Source organism: Diceros bicornis, chromosome 28 (genome assembly GCF_020826845.1).
Source record: "Diceros bicornis minor isolate mBicDic1 chromosome 28, mDicBic1.mat.cur, whole genome shotgun sequence".
NCBI classification, from domain to species: domain Eukaryota; kingdom Metazoa; phylum Chordata; class Mammalia; order Perissodactyla; family Rhinocerotidae; genus Diceros; species Diceros bicornis.
The window spans coordinates 20,549,141-20,569,372 of NC_080767.1; the positions used below are offsets into that span (position 1 = coordinate 20,549,141).

The 20,232-nt window shown below is 45.7% G+C and overlaps 1 protein-coding gene across 4 annotated transcripts in view; it reads right to left on the bottom strand.

Annotated features, from left to right (window-relative positions):
- The window catches only part of SUSD1 (sushi domain containing 1), a 116,952-nt gene extending 100,386 nt beyond the window's left edge, over positions 1-16,566 (bottom strand). For 3 of the 4 annotated variants that reach the window (XM_058523778.1, XM_058523776.1, XM_058523775.1), the window contains exons 1-2: positions 16,450-16,566; positions 1,358-1,465 (exon numbers count right to left, since the gene is read on the bottom strand). In XM_058523778.1, coding sequence (XP_058379761.1) covers positions 1,358-1,465; positions 16,450-16,543 — 202 coding nt within the window. In that variant the 5' untranslated portion in view covers positions 16,544-16,566. Of the gene's footprint in view, positions 1-1,357; positions 1,466-4,982; positions 5,523-16,449 lie in introns of those variants that run through there. The other variant, XM_058523779.1, reaches the window with a different exon arrangement.
- Between the last annotated feature and the right edge of the window lie 3,666 nt (positions 16,567-20,232).

A 20,232-nucleotide genomic window follows, 5' to 3' on the forward strand; every position in this document is an offset into this window, starting at 1 on the left:
TTTGGCCATGCTCCTCCATTCCAACTTCATTTCAAGTCCCAGGTAGCAAGTGGTGGGTGGAGAAGGGGGTAGGGGAAATGCCCTCAGGAACCTCAGACTGCAGGGCAGCCACACTTCTCATGGGCAGAATCCTAAAGAGAGAGGGTCAAAGAAGGTAGACCTCAGGCCGGCCCGGTGGCGCAGCAGTTAAGTACACATGCTCCGCTGTGGCAGCTCGGGGTTCGCAGGTTCGGATCCCGGGCACGCACAAACCACTTGTCAAGCCATGCTGTGGTGGCATCCCATACACAGTAGAGGAAGATGGGCACGGATGTTAGCCCAGGGCCAATCTTCCTCAGGAAAAAAAAAACAAAAAACAGAAAAAAAGAGGAGGATTGGCATCAGATGTAAGCTCAGGGCTGATCTTCCTCACAAAAAAAAAAAGAAGAAGAAGGTACACCTCCAGCCTGCAGGAACAGGCAAAAGTATGTGATTGTGAAAGCTTGCATCTGTGAAGGAGAACATGACTTTTTGAACTCCGGACTGAACTGTTATTTTTCTTTAGGTAGAAAAGAAACAAAGATATCACAACAAGGTTGTCCACACTGTCAATCCACAAATGCAAGGCAAAACTATCAATATTTCTACTGCACGTAACAAGGTTGCTGGGAGGAAACTGACATTACCGATTATCCTAACATTCACTCTTGTGAAGTTGCTCTGAAACTCTCCCTCTCTCTGAATTGGGCTGGAACCTGGATATTGTCTGCCTTTCGTGGTATGGTGGATGCCAGGAGGCAAAAAATAACCTCAGATGCTTCTAACCTAGGGGTCTTTGTATTCCTTTAAGTCACTCAAGACCCCAAAGGTCATAACTACAAAAAATGTGGAGGATAGACACTGGCAGACATGAGACTCACAGCAACAGTATTTCACCAATCAGCCAAAAAGTCCAATAGGCAATTGTGTTTTGTTTTTCCTCATGGTACTAATATAAATAGTTTTATATCAAAGCAACCAGAGAAATTAAGAAATGCAATATTCATTTGAGTTGTGAAGTTAAACTCAAGACTTGAAACAGATTCAAATTTGTGTTAGGTCAGAGAGTTTCCAGAGATTCAAGTTCAATGACCTCTAACATAAGAGATACTTCCTCGGAAACACTAGAGAAAAGATATATCCAAATGCTAAAACAAAGACAAGTTTTGTTGTCTTTGTTATACAAGTTGTTGTCTTTGTTATACAAGTCTTTTTATAGAAGTATAAAAACATGTGAACAAAGTAACAACGTTTTCCCCCCAAGGACATCAACTCTTTAACACTAGAGAATATTGTTTCTTGATTCACCTTTCAACTTAACCCAGGATTCAGAACTTACCGACACACTGCGTCCTCCCATTGCCCGCAAATCCATACTTGCACATACACATCTTCTTCCCTTCTCTCTGCTCACAGGTAGCATGTTCATGGCAAGTGGCACAGACGTCTAAACCAGAATCATAAATTGTATATTTCAGGAAAAGGAAAATTCAATCACCTACTCTAGTCAAGTCACATTTTAGGTAGTAGACATTTATAATGGAGAACTAAAATTTGAATACCAAAATTAAAAAGGATAGATCTGATCTCATCCTTAAAAGCCTGCAATGGCTACTCATTGCCCACAGAGGAAAGTACAAATTCCTCTACCTGGCAATCAATGCTCTTAACGGTCTGAGTCTGGGCTAACTCCTCCAGCCTCACTGTTCCCAAACCCCAACTACACACAGTATTCTTTAGGCAGGAGGCCGACTATTCTTTCCCTTACATGCTATCCTGTCATACTTCATGCTTTAGTCATGACGTTATCTTCACGTAGAATGCCTATCCCTCCTTCTCTGTCCAGCTATCACCTATTCCTATTTCAAGACCCAGCTTAAATGTCACACTCTCCCTGAGGTCTTCCCCATGCCTCCATTCTGGAGGAAAATTGAGTGTATCTTCCTCTGTGCTCCCCGATACTTGTACATTCCCATATCAACCATGTTAATTTGTCATTATAGTCTATTCCAGCTCTGTCTTCCCAGCTTGGTATTATGAATGAGATTCTCAAGGACAGGGATTATGTCATTTGCCTATATGTCATTATGGAGCAACATAAATATTCAATACATTTTTATTGACTGACTCGATAAAGAAAGCTGTAATCCTACTTGCTACAGCTCCAAAAGCAAATGGAGGGGGGACGAATTAACCTATCTATTACCCTATCCATTTTCCTTTTAGGGAAAATGTGTTTAAAATGTCAGTGAGGCAACAGCCAGGTCCCAGTAGAATGACCAGATCCAAGTTACTTAGATAAACAGCAAAAATGTTTGGGGCTGAAACTCCTGAAACATCCAAATCTACCAATGGTGATATATGGCCCAAGATCAAACAAGAATTTCTACCCGAGGCTATGTGGGAGACTGTGTGGCTCTCTCAGTGTCTGTAATTTCAGGAAGGCATGGTAAGGAGAACCTTTCAGCATGGAATTCCATCTGAGTCTTGGCCCCATTACCACCCAGGTAATAAAGACTTAGTCCTCGGGCTGCTCCAAGCATGAAACCAACTGAGACAGGGAGATTTCTAAATACTCTTAACCACGCTTGCTTTTTTTTTTTTTTTTAAACAAAAGATAACACAGAAATGAGACAAACCATTACTTATCACTAAGAAGTAACAAATTAACCATGGAATATTTACAAAATTTATTATATCCCAGACCATAAAGAAAAATGCAAAAAATTTCAAAAATGTAGATATTATAGAGGTCATACTATCTGACCGTGTAATAATGTATTAAAACTACAAAATAAAACATGAGACAAGCATCCCCAAAAGAAAACCTACTTGGAAACTACAGAACATTCTCCTATATAATTCTTGGGACAAAGAGAATATCAAAATTGAAATGTTTAATACTAGATATGAAAACTTATCTACTACAGGAAATTTGAGTTTTGCATGGTTTTATGCTTTAAAAGAGAGAAAGAAGGGCCCAGCCCAGTGGCGTAGCAGTTAAGTTCGAGCACTCCACTTCAGCAGCCAGGGGTTCGAGGGTTCAGATCCTGGGCATGGGCCAGCACACCACTTGTCAAGCCATGCTGTGGCGGTGTCACGTATAAAGTGGAGGAAAATGGGCACAGATGTCAGCCCAGGGCCAGTCTTCCTCAGCAAAAAGAGGAGGATTGGCAACAGATGTTAGCTCAGGACTAATCTTCCTCACAAAAAAAAAAAAGAGAGAGAGAGCGCGAAAGAAAAGCAGGCAGAGAGGTGGGAAAAAAACTAGAATTTCAATGCAAGAAATTTGAGGAAAAAAGAAAATAGAGGTTTATGGGGGGTTAGGAATTCATTAAGATTAAAAAGATGTTAGCGGGACCGGCCCCATGGCGTAGTAGCAGTTAAGTGCGCGCGCTCTGCTGCTGGCGGCCCGGTTCTGGATCCCAGGCGCGCACCGACGCACAGCTTGTCAGGCCATGCTGAGGCGGCGTCCCATATAAAGTGGAGGAAGATGGGCACGGGTGTTAGCCCAGGGCCAGTCTTCATCAGCAAAAAGAGGAGGATTGGCAGATGTTAGCTCAGGGCCGATCTTCCTCACAAAAAATAAATAAATAAATAAATATAAAAAGATGTTAAAGAATTAGAAAATATATTCAAATTCATTGGAAAACAAAACACTTTCCCCAAAGTTAGTATATCATTAAGACTCCAAACTCAAGTAAGATTGGTGAGGGGAAAAAAAGAACATGTAGAAATACATAAAATTACAAATCAGAAAGAGCTTATAACAAAAAATACATAAAGATTTCTTTAAATCACAAATGAAAGACTTCCAGTTAAACATTGCAGATTTAATACACTCTCAAACAAGCCCCCTCCCTCAAAAAATGACATTAAGGACTAGAAATATATAAACCCTGGGAGAGAAGATGATGGCAGACAAAGGATGTCGACAATATTGCAGAATATGGAAGAGATGGACGCATGGAAATTGCCTGAGAGAGGAAGAACTAAAAGCCAACCCCAACAGGCTCAGGAATTGGGGTCACTGAGTGTCTCAGAAAGCAAGCATAAGGCATAGGCCTGAAAGTTCAATGTTGAAAATATGTATAAGGAGTAGTTAGATGCCCAGATTCTCTCACTAATTCTGGCATAAGATGGAGTTTCACAACCCGGAGAAAATGAACCAGGAAAGCTTCTGATTATAAGGGCAACAGGCAGAGCTGAGTGAGAATGAGTCCCCATACCTAAATGTTCATTGATACGGGGTAAATATATTTAACCATTTTAACATTTTGACACATAACATTTTAAAATAGTACCATAAGGACATTATCAAGTCATAATTACATGCAAATCCTGGAAACACCTTTTAAATAATGGATCCTGGGTCAAGTCCACAAACCCAGCTGTGATCAGCTATATAATGATGAACATTCTCCCTGGTGTGTGCGTGTAGTGCGATAATAGATATAAACACCATACTAATGAAATCAGCAATAAAACGGTAAAATGATTTTTTTCTCATATAGAATACTTGTCTTTATAAAGATGGCAGCATTTATATACATTCAGTTCCAGAAACTTACATCAGGTGGAAAATGATTACTTCACGTAACTGTTGAGTAAATCTAATGAACACACCAAAAAATTAAGAAGCAAAGTAGTGCCACCCACTCAGATAAATAAAGGAAGTCCCGTCTGAATTAGTGAAGGACAGAATTTAAAGGTTTTTTAAATAAACTGAATTAAGTTCCAGTTCATTCAATACATAGAATGAGACAAACAAAATATGGCCTTGCAGGAAGGCAGCCGGTATAGGAAGAAAGCACTGGACTTGAGAGTCAAAATTGGATGCTCAATGCAGCTGAGTCTAATTCATTGCGTGACCTTTAGCAAGTCACTTAACCTCTCTGGGTCTGAGTTTTTTCATCTGTAAAACAACGGCTTTGGACTCAAGTTTTAAAGCACATTCAAATTACCTGGGGATCTTGTTTATCTTCAGGCTCTGATTCAGTTGGTCTGGGGCGGGGCCCTGTATTTTGCATTTCTAACAAGCTCCCAGGTGTATCACATTTTGCAGGGGTTAAATGGCCCCTAAAGTCCTTTCTCTTTAATGTTCTGACACTTCATCCTTAGGGTACCTGTTTTTAACGACCCATTAATGTCACCAACTAGTGCCCTGAGGAACTCAAGGGTGGGTTTGGAAGCATTTAACTGTTTTTATGTTAAGGAGAAAAACCCAGCAACCACCCTGAAACTAACCAAGCCCCTCTACAAAAGTGAGGCCCGTGACCTTGCCTTAATTTTTTGTGTGTGTGAGAAAGACTAGCCCTGAGCTAACATCCGATGCCAATCCTCCTCTTTTTGCTGAGGAAGATTGGCCCTGGGCTAACATCCGTGCCCATCTTCCTCTACTTTATATGGGACAACACCACAGCATGGCCTGACAAGCGGTGTGTCTGTCCGCGCCTGGGATCCGAACCTGCAAACCCTCGGCCACAGAAGCGGAGCGCGTGCACTTAACCGATATGCCACTGGGCCGGCCCCCTTGCCTTAATTTTAATACAAAGATCTCTTTAGGAGGAGATTAAGCTTCATTACCTTAATCTGCACTGTATGCAGAAGCATATTTTCCAACTGAGCCTGCACAAGCGAATACCCGCCTCTCCCTTTTGAATATTCATTCTCCGACTGAAATAAAATTCCTGCTTCCCTTTTGAAACCAGCAAACAGCCATTGATGATTAAGCAGCTAGTAACTGGGGGGGATTGGAATTTGCCAACTCATACTATGTCTCTGCCTGAATGACATTTTGGCCCCCACCCCCACTAACTGACCAAAGGAGTTTGGAATGGGAGGCCTGCCCCCAGAATAGGCCATTACTATAGACATCTCCTGTGTCTGGGTGGGTCCGTGCTAAACCCATTCTTAGTTCTGGTAACGCTTTATGAGAGACATTTACATTTGAAAAGAAAATCTCCATCTGTAAAGGTATCTTCTTCCCTGTACCAGGAAGAAGGGAGGATGTCCTTACCTAGAAACTTATCAGAACAGAAGATGAGGACTTAAATCTGCATGATAAACTTACCCATTGTTAACTGTGCTGTTTGGGCAATATGCTCTCTGACTCCCACTAGGTTCCTACAGGTAACATCCCCCTGGAGTCGGGGTCACCACGGTAATGGATGTTTGAGCTATTTTTTCAGGAACTGAACCCCTTGTCCACTTCAGGCTGGATTGAGACCACCAACCCATCAACTGGGCCCTTTTGGCGGCAAGAGGTTGGAACTCCACCATCAGGGCAGGCTAATGCCGCCCTTCTGTGAAGATGTGTCCTATGAAGAAACATGAAGGCTGACTACGCCTGCGCACATCATCAATTACCTCATCCCTCCTCACCTCCAATCATTTCACACCACCTTGCCCCTTCCCCATAAATACCCCTGAGTCCCTATTTTCAGGGAGGCGGATTTGAGACTTGTTCTCCCGTTTTCCTCACTTGGCTGCGTTGTGATTAAACCCTCTCTCTCTGCAATCTTGTTGTCTTGGTGATTGGCTTTCTGGGCAGCAGGCAAAAACGAACCTGGTGCAGTAACACTTTGGGGATGCATGACTTTGGAAATGATTCCTCATGGCCTCCTATTTGCTGCAAATACACTTTACTTTGTGAGACAACTTCCACTGGTGTAGAGTCTCATTTAGCTCACCAGGAGGCGAGCCCACTTGGTTCGGTATCATTAAGAATAATTTAGCATAAGTGTAGCCCCAAGGATGGTACCTGCTGGCGTGTTTAGCTCAATAAATGTTTGTTCCCCATACAGGCAAAAAAGACAGGCTACCAAGATGTATGCCAGGCTACCAAAGGCTTCTCAGATCACCTGCAGAAAAGAGGGTGGTTTGCAGAGGAAGAGGGGCCTCAGCTGAAGCATATTATTCAGCCATGGTTAGCTTAGTCTGCAGCACCTTGCAGGGTGGCCCTCTGAGTTCTAATTGCTTGAGGAACCAAATTCCCTCCTGGGAAAAAAAGGTATCCTAAAGAAAGGGGCAGGGAGCACAACCCCAATCCAAGGATGGCGAGGGGAGGCGCGCACTTCTGACCACACAACAGTGTCCATTGTTCAACAGCCCCAAGCTCGGTTAAGAACCGCCTGGAGACAGGGTGACTAATTAGTCCCAGTTTTAATACTAAAAGTCCTGTGTCCCAGGAAATCCCTCAATTTGGTGCAAACCAAGACAGTTGGTCACCCTACCCGGAGACCTTGTTAAAACAGAATCTTCAGAGACTCTGATTCAGTAGGTAGGGGGTGGGGCCTGAGAATATGCATTTCTAAGAAGCTCCCAGGTGGCCCACACAAGAGCAGCACTGCAAGTCCAGCTCAACCTCAAGGACTTGGGTCAGAATCCTGGGGACAGAGGAGGCAATACTGAAAGAAGTCTTTCACCAAGTCTAGACTGATGCATAGCAGAGCTATGGAACCACTGTGACAGAATAACCCAAATGAGAGGAATTCTCCAGGCTAATGAAAGATCACCATGCCTTTCCCGTGACCTGAGGGGGAGCTGTGTAAGGGGCCAGCATCACATCCATGTCAAGGATGACTTGAGTTCTGTCACCAGCAGACTGCTCAGGAGAACACAGAGGTGGCTGCCATATAGTATCAGAGGGATACTCACCGCAGAGGTGAGGGCTCCCCTCCCCACCACCCCAGGGACGCCTAGAATCACTGGCAGAGAAACAGGAGAGTGGGGATTCCAAAATCTAGAAGGAGGAAAAGCCTGACAAGTACTCTTTGTTACTATTATGTGTCCCCCAGTTAGGGCTGCCACCCTAGACTCACTTCTGTTCTCCACTCTGCAGTGACTAAGCCAGCTAAAACCACATCCAACACTAACAGGATGACACAGGTTTTGGTGTCTCAATTTAGGCTGTAGTCTTCCCTCTTGCTCCCTGGTTACGTGAACTTAGGCAAGCTAAACTGTCAGTCCTCCAGTTTTGATACCAGCTCAACACAAGGTTGACATAAAGGAAATCATATCATCGAAAAGAAACAATATTGTAACTTCGAATGACCTGATTAACTAATCCAGCTGGATATGCACCCCCTAGGAGATCCACCTGCTCTGTAGATTTTTAACTTTTTTTTTTCCTGCTCTGTAGATTTTATGGCCCCTCCCAGCTGCTATAAATCAATAAGTTTGTTCTCTTGAGTTCTTTAGGAATGTGATGACCCCAAGGCAGAGTCTATGCTGATAGCCACCAGCTGAAAGACCAGGGTATAGGGCGTTGCTCCGGTCTCTGATACATATCCAATAAAACAAAGGACTGCCAGGAACTAAGACCAGATGTCTGTCCCCAAGCAAAGATCAGATGGATGCCCCCACCTGAAGATCCGATGCCTCCCCTACAACTGGAGACCAGCCCCCTATCTAACTGGCCTGTAGTCTTTGTTCTGTAAGATGGTTCTTTCAGACATTAGTCAGCCATCTTCCCCCTTGCTAGCAGGCTGTAATAAAACCCTTTCTCTCCTACCACCTTGCCTCTTGACTCTCAGCATGTCTTGCCGTGGGCGGACGACTCCCCTTGGGCGGTAACAGTTTTAATCTGTGAGATGTAGATCCTGTTGCAAGGACTCAATGAGAAATATAAATGCTGTATGAGCTCTAAAGTACTAGACAAAGAGCTAATTTACATGAATATTTATATCTCTTCCTATAGATATTATTATTATTGTTAGAAACAAGTCATGCAAGATACAGTGCCTGGTATTTGGCCTCAGAGCAGGGTCAAGAGAGGGATTATTGGGGGACGGGCCTGGTGGTGCAAGCAGTTAAGTGCGCCCGCTCTGCTGCGGTGGCCTGGGGTTCGCAGGTTCGGATCCCAGACGCGCACCGACGCACCGCTTGTCAGGCCATGCTGTGGCGGCTTGTCAGGCCATGCTGTGGCAGCGTCCCATATAAAGTAGAGGAAGATGGGCAAGGATGTTAGCCCAGCACCAGTCTTCCTCAGCAGAAAGAGGAGGATTGGCAGATGTTAGCTCAGGGTCGATCTTCCTCACAACAAAAAAAAAGAGAGAGAGGGATTATTGGGCTACATTCCTAGCTCTGCCACTTGCTAGTTGTGTAATCCTTGATGATCCCGGGGCCTCAGTTTCCTGTAAATCTGTAATAGGAGGATAACAGCAAAGCTACCTCATGACAATAGATTTTCACATATTGAGGTGTATGGGGCAGCTCTTCTGGTTCAAAACTGATTCAGCTTGAACTACAGGAGCCTGATTTGTGGCCTGCCAGGCATGCATTGTGCGTCTGCTTTGACCATTAAAGTGGGGAATGCATTAAACATTATCTCAAGGTCAAACAGTGCACTCTTTTAAGATAAGAATGCATACTTCCCCTCCTAGACCCACCAGTACGGGTCACGCCCATATTAGTACTTCTGAAGACAGCTTCCCTTTCCGGGACATCAGGGTCATGTTGACCTGCTAATTTGGGGCTGAATACCTCTTTGAAACTTTGATGAATATGTATCCTGGGCGTGTTTGGTGTATGTCCTTTGTTCTGAAAAGGTGTTAAGACCGTGCTGAAAGCCACGCTTCTCCAGAACACTTTCTTCCTTTGTGGAAACTGCCTTCCCGGGTTATAATCCTCAGCTTGGCTCAAGTAAAGGTCACCTTATCTCTCTTATCTATAGAATGTTTATTGGTTATTTTCCATCGACACTCATATGGTTGTGGCGAGGATCAAAGAGTAAATGAGTTAATACATGAAAAGCAATTAGAATATGTTAGACAGTATTACAACTTCTCAACAACTCTTTGTTAATGAATAAATGAAGGTACCGACAGCTAGCCAACTCCCAATTATACTAACGAAGAGAGCATGGAGAACTGCGTTGATGCAAAACCCAAAGCAATATCTTTGTGTGGACAGATGCCTACCTATTCATGGGGATGATTTTCTGGGAACCCTAATATCTTCATTTACATAATCACTCCCTGCCTTCCCCACATCCTCCCAGCCTTCTGGGTAATTCCTGACTCAGAAGTTGGAAGTTCACCCCCCTCCCCCTTTCAACCCTGCCCACCCCTCCCTCCTCTCCACCACACAACAAGTAAACCTAGACCTCACGATGGAATGGAGGCTGCCAGCCTGAGCAAGCTACTTTCACTCTTTATTTCAATAGCAAGCAACAAGTTAACTGTACTTTTGAAATAACAGCAGATGGACTTTGACATTACAATGAAGAGATTCTGTCCACTGTCCAGGGACGAAGGCAGTTTAAAGGCACAAAGGGAGTCCTTGAATTTAAATCTGAATCGAATCCCCAGCCATTCACAGTCAGACCAAACAGACCCACTGCACAACCTTCATGAGATCCTGTCTCTCAAACTTGTGGAGACATGTGGAAACAGATCAGATGACCTGCATAAATAAGCAAAGGGGGCCCAAACTCAGGAAGAGAAAGCATTCTCAAGTCTTCTACAACACTACATAAAATGGCGTTGCTCTTAAGAGACTGCATCAAATTCCAGAGAGGGAAGGAACCTGAGAAAGCTCATATTCTCTCCTCTCCAACATCCCTGACAGAGAAAAACAAAAACATAGCCCTTGCTTTAAAATCCCCTCAGACAGAAAGCACTTTACCCTCTCAAACAATATAATCCTTGTAGGGCAACGTGAACCATCGTCTATCTCCCTACCCCACCCCAACCGAGGACTGACATTCCCCATCAAGAACCCATAACCTTTCCTCGTGTAAATGGTTATAGGGCCCTCAGTTCCTTTTGCCCTCTTCTTTCCACTTCCTGTTTGACCAAGACGAACTTGCAGTGGGGCCTCCATACCTGGCTTCCAGACCAGGAACCAATCGACACTGACTGTCCCAATTTCAATGCTTTTGAGTTTTGAGTTAAACAGCCTTTCATTTAGGCCACACCCTAGGTTCATGTCCAGTATGTCACCCATTACTAGGCATGCCTCACACCTGACTCACATTCTCCAGTAGGCTGTACACTTTTTTTTTAATCTGTAAAAATCATCCCCCCTGTCTCCTCTGCAGAGCTGAGGCCAAAAGGCCACTGGCTACTTCGGGCTATCTCAGGCTGCAGAGACCTAGGGGCCCACTTTAGGATTTGACCAGAAGGCTGAGGATGTGTCCAGGGCCAAGTCCCTGGAGGTGGAAGACAGGCCACAGTGGGGACCTTCTTCATGGGCTCTGATCCTGCCCCCTTACTTTGAGCAACTGTAAGTCACTCCAAAACAATTCACTCCCTCCATTTCTCCTCTTTCTTCCTCTTCTCTACTCTGAACAGTGAATATGCTGCTGTGATTCATGATGACAGAGTGAAGATCAAGCCTATAAAATGAATGATTAGTGAAGTCAGGTGCCCTTTATACAGTGAGAACAACTTCCCCAACTTCTCAACCATTGCTTCCCCAAGTTTCTCAAGGCTTCTGCCCGTCCTCCGTAGGGGAGGAAGACATATCCTCTACCCACTCTGGGTCCTTCCGGCTGGGGTATGAATTAAATTGAGATGAGACAGAATAACAGGAGAAAATCAAACAAAGCTTTATAACATGTATATATGGGAGAGACCCAGGAAACTGGGTAATTCAACCAAATGGCGGAGGCTTTCATCTAGAATACCATCTTCAGCTACAAAGAAGGATATTGGGGGTAGAGGGAGTTAGTTATGAGAGATTACCAGAAAAGCACAGTAAACAAGAGTAAGGTTATTATGCAGATTTAAGTCCTCGCCTTCCTCATTGATAAGAGTTTCTAGGGATAAGATCATCCCTCCTTCTCCCTGGTATAGAGACGAGATACCTTTACAAACGGAGATTTCCCTTACAAATGTAAATGTCTCTTACAAGGGGTAATTTCTACTTTTCAGAGCTTCTCCCATGTCTGCAGTTTTTAAAAGTAACCAACCCAAAATATTCCTCACGCCAAAGAGGCACATTTTGGGGAGGCCAATTCTGATCCCCTACACCACCTCTGGCCTTCCCAAACCCCAGCCAGGCCTGAGCCAACAAGTCCCCAGCCACTCCCAGACTCTGAGAAATGCCAGATAAATGTTAAGAAACAAGACTGACTGGTTCCACCCCTCCTCACCCATTCCTGACCTCTCTATTCCCCTGGGCCTAGCACCCCACCCACCCACTCACCAACACCCTTCTGCTCTACCAGCTATGCCTCTCGCCCTTTCCTCACACTCGGGCCATCTGACGTCGCCTCTTCCACTCTCCCTCCCTGAAACATCTTTGGTAACAAATGTAATTCAGCACATGTTACCAGCGAGAGACTGATTATACAAATGGACAATGGCCAGACCATATATAAAAATAGAACTCTGACCCACGATCTGCAGCCATCAGTCCAAGAAGTCAAACCACAACCTCTGCAGCAATAAGTGTCAAATGGTCACAATTTAATCAATAATGGCCAGCTTCCCTAATTTTTGCCCCAGCTTCAAACTTAGGACCAATAAGAGAAAACCAAATATGCTTCCCTAACCAATGACATAGGATGCCTACTGTTACTAAGCCACAACCAGCTTCCGCATGCCAACATCCTCTAACCAGGGCACGCCTGAAACCCTCCCCTTCGTTCTACTATAAAGCTTTTACGCTGCCCTGCCTGCCTTTGAGTCTCTGTCAAATGTAAGTGATGGTGGCTGATTCACTCGCTATAGCAAGCTCTGAATAAATAGGCTTGGCCTCTTCTCATTTGGGTAGTCTTTGTTTATTTCCACGCCAGATTCCTAAAACAAGCCACAGTCCCTACTCACAAGGAGCTTAGTCCAGTAAACAATTACGCTGCAATATGGTATAATCATGTAGAGTAAGGGTATTATATAAACATGTATGTATATAAGTAAGTGTGTAAGTGTTCCCTACAAATCTGGTACAGAGGCACGGGCATGGCATCTCTGGTGCTGGAAAGGGAACTGGAAAACTCCAAGGGGCTTCCCAGGAGGGAGGACAACAGGGCTGGTTTTGAATATGAATAGCACTCACTAAGTAGATTGCTGTGGGCATGGACGAAGGGATGAGCAGTTCTCCAATGTTCTCCTTCTCTCCCCTTTCAGAGACTAAGCTTTCCCACTTGAAGGCCAACTTTGTTTTTTGACTGCTCCATTAAATATCTCACTTATTTTTGCTGTTTTTTTTTTTTTTTTTTTTTTGGTGAGGAAGATTGTCTCTGAGCTAAGATCTGTACCAATCTTCCTCTATTTTGCATGTGGGATGCTGCCATAGCATGGCTTGATGAGCGGTGTGTAGGTCCACGCCCAGGATCCAAACCTGTGAACCCCAGGCCACCAAAGCAGAGTGTGCAAACAACACTACACCACTGGGCTGGCCCCACATTTATTTTTGCATTTTCAACTTCTCCTTCTCTACTGAATAATGCCCCTCAGTCTAAAACATGCTTGAGTCTGCTTTACCACCCTCGCCCAAATAATTCTTGCATTGACTTGACCAGCACAACTGAATGATACCTTCTCTTTCCTTCTAACTTCTTTAAACAGTATCTGCTCTGCAGGCAAGGTCTCTATACTCACTCAAGAGCCCTCTGCGTCTGGCTCTCATGCTCACTGCTCTGCTAGTGCTCGCTCACTACTGACCAGAGTCACAAATCCAAAGCCTTTTTCTCAATCTCTGTCCCCTCGGCTTCCCCTCCCCTGGTTTCCCTGAGGCTCTACTAGCCCAGTTTTCCTCCTACCTACGTGGCTGCTTCTCTTTCTCCTCCACTTGAGTGTACCATCTAAACTTGGTCTTCCTCAAGAATGTGTCTTTGGGGGCCGCCCCGGTGGCATAGTGGTTAAGTGCACACACTCCGCTTCAGTGGCCCAGGGTTCCCAGGTTCGGATCCCAGGCGTGGACCTACGCATCGCTTATCAAGCCATGCTGTGGTGGCGTCCCACACATAAAGTAGAGGAAGATAGGCACGGATGTTAGCCCAGGGCCCATCTTCCTCAGCAAAAAGAGGGGGATTGGCAACAGATTTAGCTCTGGACTAATCTTCTACAAAAACGAAAAGAATCTGTCCTTGGTCCTCTTAATCTTAGCAACCTCAAGGCTTCGAGTGACCATCAAGTCTACATCATATGCACACACCTATTGTCCAGAGTATTAACTCCCTATGGATTTCATCTCTCCAAAAGCCCTAACATTGCCTCAAATTCAGGATAGCCAAAACAACTAGTCATCTTTCTTCCCAGATCTTTTTTCTCCTCCTATAGAACCATATATCCAAGTCACCCAGTCCCCAAATCTTAGTGTCATCTTTCTTCTGTTCCCTTGCACCTTAACATCTGTTATTAACTCCCTCCAGTTCTACTTCCACCTTCTCATCTACACACAGTCCCCTTCGCCTGCCATCTTACTGTGGGCCAGTCCTCAGAACTTCTAGGCCAGCTATGGCAACTTCCTCAATGGCTCTAAGCCTCCAGTCATTCCCCACATTGTTCACTACAAGGAAACCTGCCCTTAATAAAACCAGATTCTCCAAGGTCGTAAATGAAGGGAGAATGCCTACGCAGGGAGAGGAGGCTCAACCAGGCAACCTTTTTTTTTTTTCAAGATTTTATTTTTTTTTTTTTCCCCAAAGCCCCAGTAGATAGTTGTATGTCATAGCTGCACATCCTTCTAGTTGCTGTATGTGGGATGCAGCCTCAGCATGGCCGGAGAAGCGGTGCATCGGTGCACGCCCGGGATCCGAACCCGGGCCGCCAGGAGCGGAGCGCGCGCACTTAACCACTAAGCCACGGGGCGGCCCCATCAACCGGGCAACCTTGACTTCCATCTTCCAAAATGCACCCCATAGCCTTTAAGTAGTAGCAGCGAATGGATGACCTTAGGTAGTTCCTTTGTCCAACAGTCTTAGCTCAGTAATTGGATGGGGCCACATTTGACAGTTCCCTAGGCTAGAGAGTCTTAAGGCAAAGATTCTGAAATAGGCTACTAGGGTGAGCAAGCTTTCATGCACACTGCCATGGGAGACTAAGACGGGGAAGGAAGCCAGAAAGCCTACCAGAGCATCTGATGTACGAAAATAGCCACTCCAGAAGGTTGACCCATCAAGTGAAACACCCACCAGTGATGGTAAAAGTCCCAAGATGAAGAGAATTTGGGGGAACAAGAGTCTGAGCTGCAAAGTACCCCCTATATCACTCTCCCTCACGAAATTTCCCTTCCACTTTAGGATCAGTGTTTGGTTTTATTAAGGAAGCCAGAGGGTTTCCTTATATCCACTTTTTATATCACCCTCTGTACAAAAACCTGCAATGACTTCCAGTGGCTTCCCACTGTCCAGGAACAGCTAAGTCTAAATGCCTTGGTCTGCCAATCAAGGCACTCTGCCTTCTGGTTAAATCTAATCTGCTTTTCCACCTCCATTTCCCATCCATCTCCTGCCTACCAGTCTAACTGAACTACAGGCCCCAAGCTTTTGCGCCTCCATGTGCGTCCTCTCTCAGCCTCTCCCTCTGAAAATCATTCATTCTGCACATATTTGTGGAGAGCTGACTGTGCCCTCTGCTATAAGCTGGGATGCCTTTTCTTCATCTTCCCATGTCCAAATATTACCAATCCTTGATCGCCCAGTTCAAGGGTCACCTCATCCATGACTCCACTGGATTCCCCCAGCTAGAAGTAATCTTTCCCTCCTCTGACCACCCACACCATCTCAGAGCACTTATGATATTCTGCCGTCTATTACAGTTATTTGGGTAAATGCCACCTCCCCCACATGCCTGAATCCTCCGTGTAACTCCTACCACATTCAACACTGCGTTTTGCAGACGGAAGAAAAAACTACTCCAATTGCCTGGAATGGATTCTTTGCTATCTGTCTCCTCCAGAATATGAACTCAATGAGGGCCAGCAGGAGACCTGTCATCCTGCACAGAGAAACGAGGCCCATATGTGGAATGCATGAATTGATTAATGAATGCTTTGTTCCTGTAAACTTCCTCACACTTCTTCATCACCATATTAGCATCTGGTTCTTCATCAAGATGAAAAAATTAAAAGGCAGAAAGAAAGTTGCTTCAGGTCAAGAATTTGTCGTGCAAAAGCCACAGCAGAGCCGGAAGCGTGACAGAGCAGCCGGAACGCCCTTCCACGCCCTTCCACGGCCGGCGCGGCTCTCCCTTGGGGCCCGCGCCTGCGCCCAGCCCCCACATCCCTCAGGTCTCCCGGGGGCGCGGGCAAGGTCGCCTCCAAACAGGTCTCCACCGCGTCCCTGGGGCGGGGACGGGGACGTCCCTCCTGCTTCTTTGAGATCCGCCTTCCTGATTCCCAACGGCTGGAGCGGGCCCCACCTGCGCTCCACGCCGGGGTTCCGCGCGCGCCCGGCCCGGGGGAGGGGAAGCGTCCCGGGCGCGCCCGGCGTCCTCGAGGACCCAGCCGGGGGGACCCCTGCGACCCGCCCGCACTCACCGTCCGCGCCCGCCGCTCCGGTCGCCACGCGGGCCAGGCCGAGCAGCAGCAGGAGCGGCAGCAGGCGGCCCGCGCCCCGGGGCCCCTGGCCCATGCCGCCGCCGCGTCCCTCCCGGCGCGCCCGCGCCTCCTCCTGCGCCCCGAGGCGCCGAGATAAGGCAGCGGGCGCCGCGGGAAGGGGGCCGGCCCGGCCGCTTCCGGCGCCGCGCGGGGCAGCGGAGGGCGCTGCAGGGGCCCCGGGAGGCGGCGGGGCGCCAGCCCTCCTCCCGGCTCCGTCCTTCCCTCCCTCGTGCGCTCAGTCGTGCACCTGCTGCGCGCGGTGGCACTGGGGACACACCGCGGGCAGAGAGACAGGGCCCGGCACTCGCGGCGCGTACGTTCCATAAGGGGGACAGCCATCCAGGAGATAGTGACACAGCTGAGCCCTAGAGCCCCGAACGTGCGCCGTGCGCTAAGCGTATGAAACCAACGAGGGATCCGAGCGGGTCAGGAGCTCAGGGAGGCACCCCCGGGGTGGCAAAGGAAGAGGGGTGAGGGGCAGAGGAGCGGGAATCTTCGAGGAGGTGAAAGAGCTGGGGTGAGGTGGCTGGAGCTCCAAGGGCAAGGTGAGAGGGCGAGAAGCCGCCGAGCCAGGCCACCCAGGGCGACAGCCTTGACCAGGTGACAAGATCGTAAGGGGTGACAGAGCTGTGGCGGGGGAAAGGCTGGCAGGAGTTCCTGCTGCTCCGAGGACACCCATCTTGGGGCGTCAGGGAGGGGGCTTCAGGAGGAAGTAAGCTAAGCCCCTGAGGATGAGAAGGACGTGGGAGAGGAATCCAAGCAGTGAGAAAGGCATATGCAGGGACAGAGAGCAGAGAGCGTATTCTAGAAATGGGGAGGAAGACCTCCTTACAGTGGGAACAGACGGTTGGAGAGGGGCATTAAGCTGCAGAGATAAATAAGACCTCATAAACCGAGTAAAGAAGGTTGCTGAGAAGCTGTGGCAGGGTTTTAAGCAGAGAGTGAGCTCATGGGGAAAGGCTCCCTGTGTCTGCTCTGTAGGATTGGAACTGGGGCATGGGAGGCAGGGAGGCTGTCTGGAGCTGCTGCAGGAGTCCAGGCAAGAGAAGCCCTGTCCAGGAGCACGGCATTGGCAATGAGCATAGAGAGAAGTGGCAAATGAGAGTGATACTGGGTGGAATCCACTGGGTTTTAGGACCAGTAGAATGTGGAGGAGAAGGAAAGAGAAATTACAGATGGCACCTAAAATTTCTGGTTTGGGCAGCTGGGTTGATGGTGGTGGGAGCCGCTGAGATAGAGAACCAAAGGGAGTTGTTGCAAGTTGGAGAGGCTGCAGGGGGAGAAGAAAGTTTCAGTTTGAAGCTTTGAGCTGGTGATATCTGTGGGGCTCTCCAAGAACAGGGCCCCCCACCTACTTCACCCATATCCTCGCTTGCTTTCTCTCTCTACCCTGAGCCTCTACCCTCTACCCATGAACACACCCATATAAGGGCTAAACTTGTTGTGCAGCCTTAAAAAGAAGTAGTTAAAAATAAACTTCCTAGGCTCTTCTGCAGCAGGCTTTCTTGCTAATTATTTTTTTTGTTCCGCAAAGATAAGAGAGTCTGCTCTGGGGAGTAGTAGATGTGCAGTGTGGTACTGCAGTCTATCGCCTAGTATTTAGACAAAATTTTTGTTAAGCTCAGCTCTCCATGAACTTTGAAATCATGTAATTGTTTCAACAAAAATACATTCTTCAACCAGCCTCTACCTCTCCTTCTCTGCCATGCCCCCCTGCAGAATAAATAAATAAATTTAAATATACTTATGTGTGTGTGTATATATATATATATTTTTTTTTTTTTTCTTAATTGGTGATGTCAGGAAAAATTGTCCAAAACTTGGAAATGGGCAAAGGAGATTCCTGGGTGTCTTTTCAGTGGGGTGCTGGGTGTTGCCTGGTATCCTTACTGGAAATTATCTGATTCTAAAGGTTGTGCATTTTAATGGACTTTCTATAGACTAGGCTGTTTTACAGCTCTCTAGGGGTGGAAGTTAACTTGCAGAAAATTGATGATAATGCAAAAGATTCTTGTCTGTAGCGATGCAAATTAAGTTTTTCCAGTAGAGATATAAGTGATTTCTGCCAGGTGAAAATAAGATAAACCTAATAATTAGATTTTTTCCTAGATGATATTAACCAGTTAACCAGTTTTGTATCTATTAGCAAATTCATTTCATCCTTCCCAACTGGAATACATATATATTATATATGTGTATATATTATACAAATATTTATTCTTCAAATTTTCCTTTGAACCTTAATATCTTACTAGTTCTCCTTTGAAGACAACATCTTGCTGAGTTCCTCATGAATTAATTAGTTGAATGAAATCTTAGATAGATTTTCCTTTTACATTTGCATGAATCATGTTTTCAATATTTTGAAAATTTTACATTAGCACACTCCATGTGAGTCTTATATTCTATATTAGATTGTGTGACTTTCATCAATTCTTTTTATTGGCTCATTTTTGCTTTTGTTTTGTGTGTGTGTGTGTGTGTGTGTGAGGAAGATCAGCCCTGCGGTACATCTGATGCCAATCCTCCTTTTTTTTTTTTTCCTGAGGAAGACTGGCCCTGAGCTAACATCCGTGCCCATCTTCCTCCACTTTATATGGGATGCCGCCACAGCATGGCCTGACAAGCGGCGCGTTGGAGTGCGCCCAGGATCCAAACTGGCGAACCCCAGGCCGCCGCAGCAGAGCGCACACACTTAACTGCTTGTGCCACCGGGCCGGCCCTTCATTTTTGCTTTCAAACACATATTTTTTGTAAAAAAAAAAATGTACTTCTTACCCAATGGTGAGTTCATGGAAGCAAGGAATGAAAAATTATCTCCTCGTCAGTATTTGTCACTAGAATTAAAACAGAATATTGAACCAGTGTTAAATTTGGAGCAGTGGGATTATTGCTGAGAAAATATTTAGCTAAAGAAAAATGTTCTTCTTGTAAGAGAGCATGGCCGATACACCCACATCTTTCAAAAGAGAATTGAGAGAGAGCTCTTTTTTTCCATGACATCTAGATTTTAATGACTTCATCAAAGAAAATTTTGACTTTTGGTTTCAAGATGGCATCATAAGCCCTGAAAGTTCTCTCTCCCCTTTTTCCCAAACCCCAGGAAAATGGTCAAAGATATACACACACACATACACACAATTAAATATGCAACAGTGCTTTCAAACAAGAAAGAATCACGTCAATGAACCAGATAGCTTTGAGGAATGCATTGGATTAGATTTGCCACGTGTCCTCCACAAAAATATCCACCAAAAGAGATGGGAAATAGGGTGAAAAAAGTAAAAATATATGCAATTTAAAATTTTTAAAAAATATATGCATACTTCAAGTTATTATTTGTATGTGTTAATATAATGTGTCGATTATAATATTTTATAAAAATATTTATAATATTTTAAAATTTAATTCAGAACTGCTATGTTGGATTGTTGAAAAAAATGCAAAGTATACTTCTTTCTTTTTTTAATTTTATTTATTTATTTATTTATTTTCCCCCAAAGCCCCAGTAGATAGTTGTATGTCATAATTGCACATCCTTCTAGTTGCTGTACATGGGACATGGCCTCAGCATGGCCAGAGAAGCAGTGTGTCGGTGAGTGACCGGGATCCGAACCCTGGCCGCCAGCAGTGGAGCGTGCACACTTAACCGCTAAGCCACGGGGCCGGCCCAAAGTACACTTCTTACCAATTTTTTTTTTTTTTTTGAGGAAGATCTGCCCT